This window comes from Chlamydotis macqueenii, chromosome 4, assembly GCF_036417535.1.
Source record: "Chlamydotis macqueenii isolate bChlMac1 chromosome 4, bChlMac1.mat, whole genome shotgun sequence".
Lineage (NCBI taxonomy): Eukaryota > Metazoa > Chordata > Aves > Otidiformes > Otididae > Chlamydotis > Chlamydotis macqueenii.
This window is the reverse complement of record NC_141559.1, coordinates 37,279,904-37,295,671: the sequence shown is the minus strand read 5'-3', so window position 1 is coordinate 37,295,671 and position 15,768 is coordinate 37,279,904. Positions and strand designations below refer to the sequence as shown.

Sequence of the window (15,768 nt, the reverse complement as noted above, 5' to 3'; positions counted from 1 at the left end):
GAAATTATAGTCAACAGTTCTCTATTTGTTACATATATCACACACATCATAGCAGCAGTCTTTCATATTGCATATTTACCATTTTAGATTGCAGCACGCTATTAACTAAGTACCAAGGTCTGCCAGACACACACTGCATAAACTAAACCAAACTTCACTGTGGTCATTAACGAACTAGAAAAGGGCACTAAATTCAGTCCTGTTTTGAAGCGACTGACTCTACTGAAGTCAGTCAAGTTATTTCCCCAACAACATTCTTTTATCTTTCTTTCTTACTTTTCTCCAAGTTCTCCTATGCAGATACAGACTTAGGAATTTATGTTCCCTGCCCATAAGCAGCAGCAACAGAAAAACAACTGAATCTTCAGGACAAATCCTGGGTGACTCAGATTAGAAGCTTCCAGTAGTAATGTTAACAACAAGCACGGATTTAATGCTATTTTCAAACTGCCTTATAAGCTCTTAAAAACCAATCTCACAACATTCAAAGATGGTAATCCCCATTTCAAAAAAATGAAAGAGGCCTCAGATGTGACAGACATCCACACTTAAATTAATCCACAATAGCATATTTGAAAAAAGACAACATTTACCCTTGCAGCATAAAATGCAGAAACTTAAAATTTCACTTTTTACAAATCAGAGGAGACATTGGTCTCTTTATTTTACAAGAAACTGACTACCCAAAGAAACAGTCCAAGACAAGTGTACTAACAACTCCACTTCCGAACATAAAGTTAAACCCAAGCTGGAAATGCAAATAATACAGAAATGACTGGAAAATGACTGACATTTTAGGAGTAAAAACCATAACCTCCCTTTGTGCTGCATAATCCACGTGAACATCAGACCAGGTGATCCATCAGCCGCTCTACAGCACTAGACTTATGGCCTCCTTTGAAAAAAAAAAACAACAAAAAAAAAAAACCAACAACACAAAACTGGACGAGTATTTCTGCAAGCTTTCTCAGAGGTATGCATGTTGGGAAATAACCTTGAGACCATCTTCTCTAATGAACAGTGCAACTAAGACAATGCCTCTGAGGAGGCAAAAACCTGCACCAAACACAATCCTGGGAGGTCCGCTCACCTCTGCAATCCCACTACACTGCATTCAGGGACAGCAAAGTTATACACACTCACTCAGGGACTGTGATATCAGGGTCACCTGATAAATATTTAGGACTTCTGAATTCAGACCATTAAGGAACATTCTAAGCCTTTCTAAAAATCACTAAACCCCTCACCCCCACCAATCACCATTTGCAAACTCATCTGTATTTGCTAAAGAATGCCAGCAGTTTCTCTATTTTTTTAAACATCTTACATTTTTTTTACCAGGCTGTTACTTGTTCCAACAGCAATATAGTTAATTTTGATAAAGCAAACAAAGACAGTGCTGAAGTAAAGAAAATCCCTACAGCAAAACAGTAAAATAAAAACATTTCACTTGAACTGTGACACCTTTAAGTTTAATGTTCAAAATCTAGGACAGCAGTCTACTGATATGTTTGTTCCAACACCCAGTTGCTGAGTACAGACTCTTGAAGTAGTTTCTGCAAGTTTTATCCTTGACTTGTAAATTGCTACAGCATGCAGTATTTAAGAAGCTTAAACAAGTGAATTCACAGGACTAAAATGTAATGCTTGCTCCACCTCTTTCAGTACAGTTTACTATATATAGTTTATGTGGTGAACTGGAATTAAACTCTTATTTTTGTGCTATAGTTATTAAAATGCTTTTTCTTGATACAGAGATTTATCAGTATATTTTTAAAAATATTTTCTGTTAAATACTTTTAAATATTTTCTTCTAGCTAAAAATTCATTTCTTAGATTGTGTGTCAGTGAGATGACACACAGAACAGCACGTGTGAGTGAACAAAGAATATTCTGTTGTGGAATACATGTCTAAAACCTGGCAGATCCCCGAAACTGAGGAAACTTTACTGAAACTTCTTCCCTTCTTCCCCATCAGCCTTAAGTCAGACTCAGTAGGAAGAGAACTCCCCAGGACTCAGCCTTTGCTACAAAGGGTGTTACCTTAAGGACTAGGAAGACATTCCGACATCTTCTGGTATTTCCTTAAACCTGTGGAATTCTACCAGCAGTAAGTAAAAACAAAACAATCAAACAACAAGAAATCATTCTCAGAAGGATGTTCTGCATTTCCAGGGTTCAGATGTTTACTCTTACTAAAGAAAGGGAGGTGGAAGTTCTGCTACAATTCTCTTCTGCCTATACTTTGAACTCATCTGGATGAGCCAGCTTGACTCCATAAGCTACAAAGCTACCTTACTGATGCAAAGGACCCGAATGATAAATACCACCTCCTACTTTGGGACTGACTCTGCAGCAGCACTGCTTCTGGACTAGAGGTGGAATGTAGAGTCTGCGTTAATTAGCACACGTATACAGTCTCCAAACTAGAGCTGCCTCACATCTAGTCAGCCTCCAGGACAGGCAAGAGTAGGAAGTCTTACACATTTTTTTAACTGGACACCACATTTAACAGCCAAGCACCATTCTGCAAACACCACTAGGGTGTTGCATAACTTCTAAAGCCAAGAACTTATTTGTGTTGAAATGAGATTCAAATTAATGGAAAAGGTATTAATTTCTTCTACAGGGCATTCAGGTTTTTGTCCTAGTCTGTTCCCCCATCCCCAACGTTCACCTTCTAGAACTTCAACATGTAGCTCTGCTTCCCTTCTCATGAACAGACGTCCAGATATGTAATTTCCATATATTTAAACAAGCCTGATATTTTCTACTTCCTCGATCTGTTCATGATTTATACAGTAACATAAAAATATAGTTTATTTCTCTTTCAGTGAAATCTTAGCTTTCTGTATATTCTCTAAGCATCGTTTTCAAAATACTTAAGTGACACCAAGTGGTTAATTGTTGTACTGCTAGCTGTTCAGGACTACTGTATGCAGTAACAACCAAGTACTCTGTTATGTTAAAGTAAATACAGAAATACGTATCAAACCCAAAAAAAAAAAAAAGCCAAAGTGCTTTGATATTATTAATCTTAACAGTCCAATTTTAAAATTCTATCAAAGTAACTCGTTCTCATTCACTTACCTTAGTCTGCTTATATGTCTTAAAAAGAGGAAAAAAACCCACAAACCTGTACATATAATCAAAAATTAAGTGGGAAAAAAAATTAAGTTCCTGTAGGAGAAGTTACTTACCAGAAGGAATTATTCCCTGTGTCCTCTTTGTACACTCACGCTTATAGTAAGTTGCTTCCAAGAAGAAACACACTCAGACTTTTCTCAAAATCACTGCTACTTATAAAAAAAAAAAAAAAAAAACGCAAACAAACCAGCCAAACCCAGAACACATGCACCTATGCAGCATCATTCAACATGTCAAGCCATACAACAGACACTTCAGTGAGACAGTGATCCTCTGTCACATCTAACTACTCTTCTTTAGCTTCAGATGTTTCTTTCAACATACTGTATATATTAAATTGGAACAAAACCAACTTCTGTAGATTAGATAGGGAAACAAAATTCTATTTCTAGACTCCTTAGGGTTACGTTTCAGTATCACGACAATGCCAATGTCAAAAAGAGGGTTTTTATCAACATGAAAGAGGTGTATCTTTCAAAAGTCTGCCATGGATGCTTGCTTTGAAATAGGGCTCTGCATGCTCTGTGCGGGGTCAAATCCTCAGAAAAAAAAAAAAAAAGAATGCACAGGGGACTTTAAAAGAAAAAAGTTTTATAGTTCAAAGATAACAAGACAGCATTACCAGCACTAGGCCACTAGGGAGACAGCTGTTAAAAACCAAACTTGGGATTTCAGAGTTCTGCTAAGTAAGAATTTGTATTAATTGTGATCATATGGCAAGAAGCTTTAAAATACTGATTTAAATTCACCTTGAGATGTTTTCCTTGTAGCACTTACAACTATAATTGAAGAGAAAAATCTCAACACATAGTATTCTTCTTTTTGGGGGGGAAAAAAAAGCAACAAAACCAAAACAACAACAACAAAAAAAAAACCAAAACACTTGCATTCTGCATTTGAGCACAGCTGTGAATAATCATTCTTAGTCTAATTTTCTTTTTAATTGTTCTGGCGATTCCTCCCACAGAAGTACAGGAGAGAAAATACAATCTTTAGAGAATGCTATCTTTAAGCCACAAAATGGGCAGGTATGCATGGTCAAGTATAGAACCAGAAGCTGTCTTCACTCTTCTTTAAAGGAGAGCCTCACACTACCATTTCAAATTTAGCATCCTTTTTATCTTCTGTGTTCAGGATTACACAGGTTATGAAAGTATGGCCCTAACTTTCATATCTAGAAAAAAAAAAAATGGAAACAGAACCATAAAATGCCCCCACAGTGTGTACAAAACCAGGCACAGATACTTGGCTGTTTTATTATTAAAAATAAATAATTCTGATAACTTTGACCACCTTAAAAGTATCACCTTCTGAAGGGGACTTACTAATGCAAACCAAACACATCACTGTTGAAGTGGAGACAATGTCTAAGCCTTTGTGTTTTGGAGATTCTTCTTCCTCTAAGACCTTTTGGGCATGCAAAAACAAAACCAAGGAGAAGACAGTCTAATGAAGAAGAAAAATGTTTACATTTCAGTCAAGCACTGCAAAAAAAGGCATCACAATCAAGCCTGAAATAAGTCTGCTACAAACTGCATTCAAAAGAATCATCTCAGCACAGCCTAAGTATCAAGAGACTTCCAGAACAAGTGCTACGTAGCAGTATTAGGAAGAGAAGGATGGCAACACTATTTTAACAGTTCACTATCAGCAGTAGCTTTTCAAATCCACCAAGACTAGAATAGGTGAGGAAAAAAAAAAAAAGGAAAAGAAAAAAAAAAAAAAAAAGAGGGCCATAGAGGAGAACAGGAAAGTCTTTCTTAAAGCATTTCTCAGGAACAGAAGCAGTCATCACTAACACAGGAGTCCACTTACACTTTCAGTTACTGTATCTGCTTCCATTTCCCTGAAAAAATTTAGTTTCACTGGGCCAAAATTATTAAGTAAAAGCATTTTAATAAACACTTCTTTACGTGTTCTCACTTCTCCTCCTTCCATTCTTAAAGCGGAATCAAGCTTTAAATCTTGTGGAAGAAGTCCTGGGCCCTGTATGCATGCACAGCTGACCAGAAAAGGATTACTGACTGTATTGTATGATCTCACTGTGCTTCTATCCAGAGCTCACTATACAGGATTACCAAATCTGATGCCTCAGACACTGCATGGCCCACACATCATAAGCACTATCCACAGAGAAAGCCACTCCTTTCAAACCTAGAAGTCCATGGCTTGAGCAGGCCAGTATTCTAAACTAGAACGTGAAAAAAAAAATATAAAAAAAATAATAGTAATTGAAGCACAACCTATTTGAACTTCCTAGGTATTATAAGACACACTGAAAGAACTTGCCTACCACCACTCAAAAAACCAAAACACTCCCTTCCAACAGCTCTGCCATTGCTCTAATTCTGAATAAAAAACCACCAAAAACAAAAACACAACAAAAGTAAAACCCCAAAACCCCAAAAAGCCCAACTTTCTACACAGAATTAGACAAGAATTCAGTTTGTATTATGTGAACAAGCCTATCATCTGCATCTCATCACAGAAAGAAAGGAAAAAAAAAAAAATCAAATAAATCTCTGGCTTCATTAGAAACATTTTTTTTGTAACAACAGAAAGATATTTATGTTGTTCTACAAAAGACTAGCAAGAATTCATTTCATGATACAGCATCTACTGATCTAGTCATGCTGAAAGAAAACATGCAATAAATACAAAAGAGCATTATTCAGCAGATCAGAGAAATTACGTGATGATTCATAATACTCACTAAATCATAAAGAGAAGTCCTATCTGATCTTCAAATATAACAGGATGTAAAGGCCAGAAGAAGAGCTAACTAAGCAGAGGAGAAGCTATTCAAAAGAACAAGTGGAATAAATTATACAAAGCTTTGCCTGGAAGTACAATGAATTTTCAAGCCATTACGGTATGGCTCTGTAATAGCCTTCAAATCTGAGTACCAAAGAGCTAAAATTCTGATTTCTTTGAGGATGAAGTTTGATCAGATGATGACTACAATTACCAGTGAAACAATCCGGCACTAGAAATCAGTTCTGCGTTCCGAATACTGTTTGCCGAATGTTCTGAAAAATGCTAGGCAGGAACTAGATTGCAGAAGTGTTATGTTTTGTGTTACTTATGTGTTTCACTCTATAGAGCAATGGGGATAACACTGCAAGAACTACAATGTTCTGTCTTCTTAGTTATGAACAGATCTTACCATAACTTTTTATAACATAAAAACTTCCCTTTTCTAGTAGTTGCATTCTCATCTTAATAAACGGAATACACATAAATGAAGATGCTGGACTGAGAAAGTGATCAAGAAAAACTGTATCCCTATTTTCTTCCTTTTTTTGGTTAAAAAAAAAAAAAAAAAAAGACCATTAAATGACAATACTCTTTACCCAAAGCTAATACGTGTAAAGTCATGTAATGACACTCTGCTATAGCCTTAGGAATGGCTATAAAGAGGACTCAAAAAACCTATGTATTTATCTGAATATGGATCTACCACTTCTGTTTTCCCTATTGATAATACATCAAAAACATAGCCTTTCAAATACATTTTCAGCACCATAATCATCACACAGAAGACCTTATACTTAAGTCACATAGTTCTTCCTTATAAATCACTATGGTAGATAAACATAAGCAAAACTGACCCTAGCATTGCACTGTACAGATGTTTACAGTGTTTCTTCAGTGCTATCACCTGATGATCCAGACTCAGCTGACCATACCAGAAACAAATTCTTCTGTAGACTAACTTATACTTTATATAAAGATACACACACAAGCCAAAATATATACATAAAGAGCAATTTTAAAGCAGCTTTTCTAGGTTCAGTTCTTAAGATCTAATTGAAAGCTTTTATGCTTACCTAGATGTAGAAGTGTGAACTGCGCTGCCAACTCCTTTGCACCTTCTACTGTTGTACAGAGTTTGTCTGGCATGAAGTAACTCTGGGAACCATCTGCAATGCTAGGAATAAGCACCTTGTACACCAAGAGTATTTTCCCATCCTGACTTGTGGTTGAATACAAGTAGTATTCTGGTGGTGCCCAGTTATTTTTATTGCAAAAATAATCCAGATGCATTGCTGCAGAACTGAAATGACTGGATTTTAAAGAATACATGCTAATTGGAGTAAGCTTTATTCCCGGAAAAAATGGGTATGTACATCTTTCAACTTCAGGCAGGCCTGAACTGTGCTGACCATTAAGACGAACTGAAAAACTTGGTGGTTTCCCTAAGGATTTTTGATGACCATCATCTTTGTTAGGAAACCCTAGGAGATTTTCAGAACTGGAAGTTATCTGACCATTAAAATGTTGCTTCCAAGCACTTTCTTTGTTAACTGGCTTTGCCAGTGTTACCTCAATAGTAGCTCCATCAATGCACTTTCCATTCATTACAGACATAGCAGCAACCGCATCTTCACGGTGGAAAAAATGAACAAAAGCATAATCTCTCAGCTTCTTTACACGTTCAACTACTCCTGGTTTGAACTTGTTGAATTCAGCTTTAATTGTGTCCTCTGTAGTAGAGATCATTAAATTTCTTACATATAATACTTTAACTCTCTGCATTGTTTCTTCATCAACTTCTTTCTCTGGGTCTGCCCAGTCTACTTGAATAGTATGACCCCACAGCTGGAATGTTCCTACAGCAAAGAAGCATTACATCAATGAAAAATATGCAAAGGAAAAAAAAAAAAAAAAAACATAATTCTTATTAACCACCTCTAGAAAAAGCAAACATGATGCATGCTGCATGATAATGGGGGATTTCTGCCTGCATCTACTTAAGCAAAATACATAAAATATTACTACTTTAAATTATTAAAGAAAACAAGACTCTGCAAAAATTCAAAAAACAGGTCATCTAAGTGTATATGCACTCCCACAAGCCTTACTCTATGTTGCAGCAGACACTGAAACCATAAACTACAAAACCCCTCCTTATTACTCATTTCAAGCCACCATTTTGAGTATCACACAACTAGTTTATTTTACATTCAGTGATGTGGCCACATTTCTCCCATTACTTCACAAGGCCTATGTAGTCTTAGGTAATGCTTCTTCCTAACACTCTGTCAGCAATAAATGCAAGAGCTGCCTGAATCTTAGCCTTAATAAATAGAGAGTTTTGTCATTCATTTCAGCAAGGCCAATGCTGTATGATCTGTTCTAATGACTTTGCTTCTCCCACTATATTGCTCCATTTCCTCAGTATTTAGTTTCTCTTCCTTCCTTTTCCAGTATTTCCCTTTTTAACTGCACCTTTATCTATTCTCTGCTCTTCCAGTGTATTTTATCCCTTCTACTTTCCCTCCCTCAAAAGGTATAAAATAAGGTGCAGTGAAAAAGTAATCTTCTACTTACTAAACTCTCAAAATTATTTTCTAGTAAAAAATCAGAACTATTTTTTTCTTAAAATACCAAACATTATTAACGTGACACTCAAAAGAAATACAGGACAGATTCCAAGCACTGTATTTTTTAAGCTCAGCTTTAAGAGAATTAATGTGCAGGGACTACTGCATGCAAATGAAAACTGAATGTGTGCCCAAGCAAGTACAATCATAGAATGGTTTGGGTTGGAAGGGACCTTTAAAGGTCATCTAGTCCAACCCCCCTGCAAGAAGGAGGGACACCTTCAACCAGATCAGGTTGCTCAGAGCCCCATCCAACTTGACCTTGAATGTTTCCAGGGATGGGGCATCCACCACCTTTCTGGGCAACCTGTTCCAGTGTTCTATAACTCTCATCGTAAAAAATTTTTTCCTAATATCTAATTTGAATCTATCTCCCTCTATTTTAAAACCATTACCCCTCATTTTAGTAGAACAAGCCCTACTGAAGAGCTTCTTCTCATTTTTCCTGTAGGCCCCCTTTAGGTATTGGAAGGCCACTATAAGTACATATCTTGGTGTAAATTGTGCTTATAAAATAGACAACTATTCCATTCTCAGAACTGATAAAATTTCAGCTTCTTTTTAAAAAATAATAAATAAATCAAACAAAAAACCCACCCTGATTCATGAACAAAAAAAAAAAAAAAACAAACAAACAAAAAAAAACCTCTTTAGCTGAAAGGCACTACTGCCGTTTTGTAACTCTCAAAAAACCTTAAAGAAAGGATAATAGGGACGATGCACCACCACACCCCCTGCAAAATGGAGAGAGATACTCCCCCGAAAACAGCTACAAATAGGTTTACCTGGAATTAGCCGCCTTCTAGCCATCGCAGCTGCTCTGTGAGATTCATATTCTACAAAAGCAAAGCCACGATTTTTAGTTTTGTCAGTGGCATTTGGATAAACAATGACATCCACCACGCCTTCTGTAACTTTTTTCATTTCATTCAGTATTTCTTCTTTCTTCTTTTCTTTTGGAATTGCTCCAATAAATAGCCTGCAGTTGTCCAAGCTTACACAGACACCAATAAATTTCCCTGGACGAATTTCGTAATTATTAAGAATCTTGATGGCTAGCTGGGCTTCCTCTTTAGTAGTGTACATCACAAAAGCATAGCCTCGGTTCTCACCACTGAATTCCATCATCAGTCTGAACTCATAGATCTTCCCAGCTCTCTCGAAAACAGGAACCAATTCATCTTCATACATATCACGAGGAATCTTACCCACAAAAACTTCACATCCACGAGGTGGTGGTGGACCTTCCCAACCTTAAAATAAATTGTCCAATAACAATATTAGTACAAATGCCAAAGAGGGACACTCCCCCTCCTCCCCCTAATGTGGAGGTGGGAGACATTTTTTATTTTTAGTCTCAATTTTAAATTAGCATATTGTCATCCATTATTTCTTATTTTTGTTATGTTTAAATTAAAAAAAATGCCATGAGCCCACAATTTATATTTCTTTCATTTCATCTTCTGTTTCTTTCACTGGAATCTGTATGACAACCCACTGAACCTAGCATTATTTAACACACAGCCAGGTTTGCTGTAAAAGTCTACATTTCAATCATTTTTGACTCTTAAAATTATATGTCAGTTATTAATACAACTGATAGGTGATAACTGAGAAAATTTAAGTTGTATTTTCTTCTGTAACATTTTAAAGTTGCAAATGTTTCTCTGCACTTTTTGCCCATATTTAAAGAATTTTGGTCAGATTGCAGTATTTTTTGGTTGTTCTTGACACCATTCAAGACATACAAATATTTTGCTTCCACCTTCTCCATTCATCCACTAAAACAGGACTCCCTAAGGAAGATAGGATATGGAGAAATCCTTTCTTCAATAGCCAAAAAGACTGAACACTTCTCCTCTAAAAACAGACCACAGTTTTCACAGCCTATGCCTGCTATCACCAACTTGATTATCCCTCTGTGCCAGTAAACGTTTTCAAGCATGTTCTCAGTCATGAAACACACATAGCGTTTTCAACTACACATTTGTTTTGCTACCCGTCAACCTCAACTGCTTTTAAAGCTGTGATTTCTTAAATTCACCAAAAGCAAGTGTTCAACATAGTCTAGCACACAAAATCTTAAACTGCTGAAAACTGTAAAGCGTATCAGGACCCTGTTTACATTGTGTTTCTTACACTCTTTCCCTAAGCATCTTCTACAGGTCACTGTCAAGATACAGGACATGGGGCTACAGAAATTGTCAGTCTGATTAGCTCTCCTTACAGCAAATAAACTCCAACTTTGTAATCTCAAAAGAAATGCTTACCTGGTGGAGGACCCCCAAATTTTCTTTGCCCATTTTCTTGAACCATACTGTATCCAGTCTTCTCCATCAGGGCTAGTAAAGCAGCCTCATTCTGAGTGCCACTTCGGATTTTGCCACACCCATTTGCTGCAGCTTTATTTTCCTCATGCATATCTGCAATAGCTTCAATGGAACATGGCAGATATTTCAATTCAGATAATTCTAAGTTGTTATATGTATACAGAAGCTACCAAAGCACAGTAGAACAACTTATTCTATACTTGCCTATTTACTTGGACTTTGTTTAGCATAAGGCTTCAATCCTGCACACAACTACTATGATCTATGTATTTCCTTTCAAAACATTGTTCTGTAGCTGTGATAATCTTTAACCAGCAACTATATATGCTATATGTAAACTTTCAGAACAGTTTGATACCACTTACAAGTATGCTGTCTAATAATTATTTCTATCATAAATCATATTACCAAAGTTGTGTAGAGACCTATACGCTAATCAAACGGACAAGTTACCCTTTCTTTTTACTACATTTATAGGAATACCAATGATTTTAAAACCATATTTTAATGCAGAAATATTAAAAATACATTAAGCCCACGCCTAATTAATACAAAGAATTCAGGAACAAAAATAATTTAATTAAAATCAATACATAATAAAACTAAGCAGAACTGCCTGGCAAAAGTAAGGCGTTCAAATAATCCCGCCTCTGTGGTCCTTATTTTCATGCCTTTATCCGTTTTCACAATTTCCAAAACTAAAAAAGTTTATCGATACGGTTGTTGCTGCTCTATCCACTATTTCCCTGGCATGCTAAGATCTCGTACAACAGTTTTAGGTTTCTGTCAGCTAGCTGTTTGGAAACAACCACACCAAGGTACCCATTTGGTAATCACCAACTTTACTAGTCAACCCCCTAAAAAAAAAAAAAAAAAAAAATTAACTTTAAAGTCAGATTTTTTTTTCACAGCTTCTTCTTCGTTCCCCAATATGTATATTCCCTTCTGAAAATTTTCTGCCCTAAGGTTTGCAATACTTAGACAAGCAATATTCTTCACCACTTCAATTCTTTGCCCAAATTCTGTGTCCAAGTGCTATGCTACTCATTCTCCAAAACAAATGCTGCCAAAAAAATCACCAGTAGAAAAATAAGCTATCGCTCCTGTTAATTCCTTAGTGCCCCTTCTATTTTCAGCTTGCTTTGTCTTCACAATCAGGCTTCAATAAGTAATGTCCTGAGAGCTCCACAGTTTATTTTTTTTCAAAGAAAAACAGTTAAAACTAACTTAAATTTCATACAAATGTTTCCTGTCAACTCATTATTATTTTGCTGAACAATGAGGCTTCCTAGTTAAGGTCTCCATTAATAAAGTATCTGGAAAGCAGAGAATAAAGGAAACTAACTCAAGGACAGTAAAGAGTGCATAAGCATCTAAGTGTCTGTCTCTTCATTAGACTTCCACTACTCAAGCTCCTCAGAAACCAATTCTCTCAACCACTGCAGTAAACTCCAACTTGTTGCTCTGAACTGAACGCTGCTGAAAGGGAGTGAAGAAGATTTCAAAACCAGTTACAACTGCATCCTTTTTCTACAATCTGAAGATGAAGCCTCTTTCCCCTCCTCTGCCTGTCACTTCTGGTGCTTTTATACTGACTAAAACTACTACTTCTAACTTGATTATAAAAATTAACACCATTATCTACACAGATTATTTCTTTTACCTAACAGCCGACCATGTAACTCCCTGCCACTAGCAGAAGCAAGAATTAGTAAAAATAAAGCCATACACAGAGTTAATGTACCAAATGTTATTCCACCCATCTTTATATATAAAGGTTTTCAGGTGATTGCTGGTCACACTTAGCAAGCTTTTGCCTCCATACTCAAACCATTAATCAGCCCCATGGCTGCTTGTTCTTTTATTCTTCACTTACACATTCCACTGAAAACATTCCAATATCTCAAATTAAAATGAGCTTGCATAAATAGAAGTTTTTTTAAAGACTATACACCATATTTAAGGAGTGATTAAGCCCCTTCCACTGCCACATTTATACACGTTATGCAATGGTATTACTCGCCAGAGGTGGATTTCCCCCTCTCTAACAGCTTAGTCAAAAAATGTGCTTTGAAGCAAAGTAATAATGAAACTATTCTTCATTCTTTTCACAAGAGCCCTCATTTGACACTGTAGCAGACTCTATACATCCCTTGATTAGAGTGGTGATAGAATAAACACAACTGCAACTTCTTTCCATCCTAGAAAAAGAAGACTTCTGGTGGAGATACACGTATTTTGTCTTCCCTGTCAAGCTGGTATTCATTTTGGGGTAGGAATGCACGCAAACACTCTGGAGAATTTAAGTTTATATATGACCCATCACTGGTCATTAAAAAAGCCAATATCCAACCAACTCCTGGCTTCATCAAAATGAAATTCCAGAAATGAAGCAAGGTAGAGCACAGAAAAATCCCGAAGAGATGACAGCAGTTAACAGCATAACTCTTATTTGCTACAAATGGTATCCTACCTCCTTTCAGCAAGTGAATTATTTACTGTGTTTCACAACCTAGAAACTGCATGAAGATTCCATAATCAGGAAATACCTCTCTGCAGCTTCAGGCCTAACAAGATATGGAAATAACAGACAACAACAAAGTTGGGGCAAGGGAGAGGTAAATTCATTTCCCCTTTGTCTCAGTGAGTTCAAACATCCAGCCAAGAACATTATCTGTAAGAGCAGTAAGAGAACACCAGATTAAAATCGTGGGCGTTGATGAGGGTGCCCACAGCTCTCCCACAAAGGTGAGGAGGCATGCAAGAGTCAGGACAAGAGACGAGCAGAGGAAGCAAGCAGACCAGGGACAGGCCCCAGGGCAAAAACACCACCTGATGAGATGAGACGGGCATGTGGGACAGGGAGAGAAAATAGAGGAAGACAGCAGCCCCGGCCATACCCTGCACTACTGTCGCCGATTTGCACGTTGAAGGCAGCTGCTGCAGCCACTTCTCTTCACACCTTCGTCCCTCACGCCGCCTCTGCCTTTCCCCACAACGCACCCAGGGCACCAAGAGCCCGAGCCTACCGTTATCCCCAGAGAGGCGAGGCCTCCACACCACTCTCCCGTAGGAGCTCTGTGCCAGGCCGAGACAGCGCACCCCAAAAACGCTCCCCTCCCGCCTGACCCCGCCGCCACAGCTTTCCCTCTCCTGCCCCCGCCTAGCCAATCACCAGGCGGCCAGGGTGGGCACGGGCACAATGGACTGGCTACACCAGCCAATCATAGCAAGGCAAAGGGCGGTAGCCGGCACGCGAGCCCTCTTAAAAGAGGAGACGGTTGGGCAGACGATAGGGATGCAGAGCGTGGCGCGGGTGCAAAAGCCGTTAGAGCTGTCGCGTGCTGGTGGCGCCACGTGACCACCCTGGGGGCTAGGGTGGCACCCTCGCTTCAGTCCCTCGTTGCGGAGGTGGGGGGGGGAGAAGGAGGGTCTAGCAGCTGCCCACCAGCGCTGTAGCCCACCGTTCCAAGGGGAGGGCCAGTTGCTGACCTCACCCTTAGCTTTTGAGAACCCGGGTCATGGGGTTTTTTTTGTATCTTTTGGCTTACATCTGCTCTTAAAAGGTGCATTTGGACCTCTAGGATCGGCTGTGGTGTGTTCCTGTGCTGCGGGGAGCACTTAGGTGTAGGTCCATGTTAACCAGTAATACCTAGGTGAAATAGGTCTGGTTTTGATCCCTACTGTTTTAGGTAATAGTTCAGTTTATTAGAAGTGAAGCACATTACCTTCAGATCAGCTACAGGTGCTTCTCAAGGCAGTTGGGCTGGGGGCTGTGGGGTTTTAGCTTTGCTCCTGAACCCCCATCAAAACTCAGGTCACAGCTGTGCAGCTGCAGCATGGCATTTTGATGGGCACACATAAATAAAAATAAAAAGGGTCAATAAAAAGTATGGGATTAGTCTGCAAGTTCTTCAGTTTGTTGTTGTCAAAATGTTGTGGCCCATTTAGCAAATAAAAATCTCTGAAAGCCAAAATACTTTTTAGCAAAGACTTCCTCCCCCCTTTTGGAAGATTTAAATGCTCAACTGTGCTTTGTAATAAGGAAGAGAATCCCAGAAATTTTAACTTGGGGAAGTGCACATTCATCTTTATTATGAATGTGTTCCAGAGTTTTTATCAATCTAGTTTTAAATATGTACTGATCTAAAATTGTTGCAACATAATATTAAACATTTACCTATTCAAGTTTGCTTATTTTTCAAAGAGCAAGCTTATTATCCTTTTATTAATAATGGCATGATACACTAATAATGCATTTTACAAATGATACGTCTCCATTTAAAAGTTCTGAATGGCCAATGTACCAAAGCTATTGCCTTCAAGATTAAATTTCAACACCTTTTCATTTCAGATGTCTGTTTGTTTTTTGACCACATCTAAATCGGCCACGAAGCCTCTAATAGGAATGTATTTGGGGTGTATTAAGTTAAATAAAGTTTGAGGCATTTTGACTGCAGCTCGGTGTCCATGTTACCTTGGAGACTGCTCACTCCCTGGCAGAAATCTCCATGTGTCTCAGTTGTTATTGCTGGTGGGAAGTAGCAAAAGAATGCGGATAGTCTCTTCTGGGGGGGGGGGGGGGGGGCGGGACAAAAACCCCAAACAACCAAACCAACCACCACAGCTCCTCAGCATTTTCTTTGTATTTCATCTAAGTAACATCTTACTGGACGGGTTACGACGTACAACCATTTCTGGAGTACAAATGAGTGTTTTCTGCTCTAGGATAGAGGAGCTGAACAGCTGCTCAGCTGCAAATGTTAACTCATTCCAGCACTTAACAGCAAAAAAAAAAGTCACAAGGAAAACATACAAATTTGCCATCAGGTTTTTAACTTTATGATAGGACATGAATAAAAGAGACAATCAAAATAATGAAAAAAAGTATTTTATGTCTACAT

General features: G+C 38.0%; 1 protein-coding gene across 1 annotated transcript; it reads right to left on the bottom strand.

The window, feature by feature from the left end:
- Nucleotides 1-1,103: 1,103 nt before the first annotated feature.
- Nucleotides 1,104-13,798, bottom strand: RBM46 (RNA binding motif protein 46). Its single transcript, XM_010128768.2, is given in 5 exon segments — nucleotides 1,104-1,150; nucleotides 6,978-7,760; nucleotides 9,320-9,787; nucleotides 10,805-10,966; nucleotides 13,765-13,798. Coding segments are annotated over 4 exon segments (1,449 nt in total). The 5' UTR covers nucleotides 10,956-10,966; nucleotides 13,765-13,798.
- Between the last annotated feature and the right edge of the window lie 1,970 nt (nucleotides 13,799-15,768).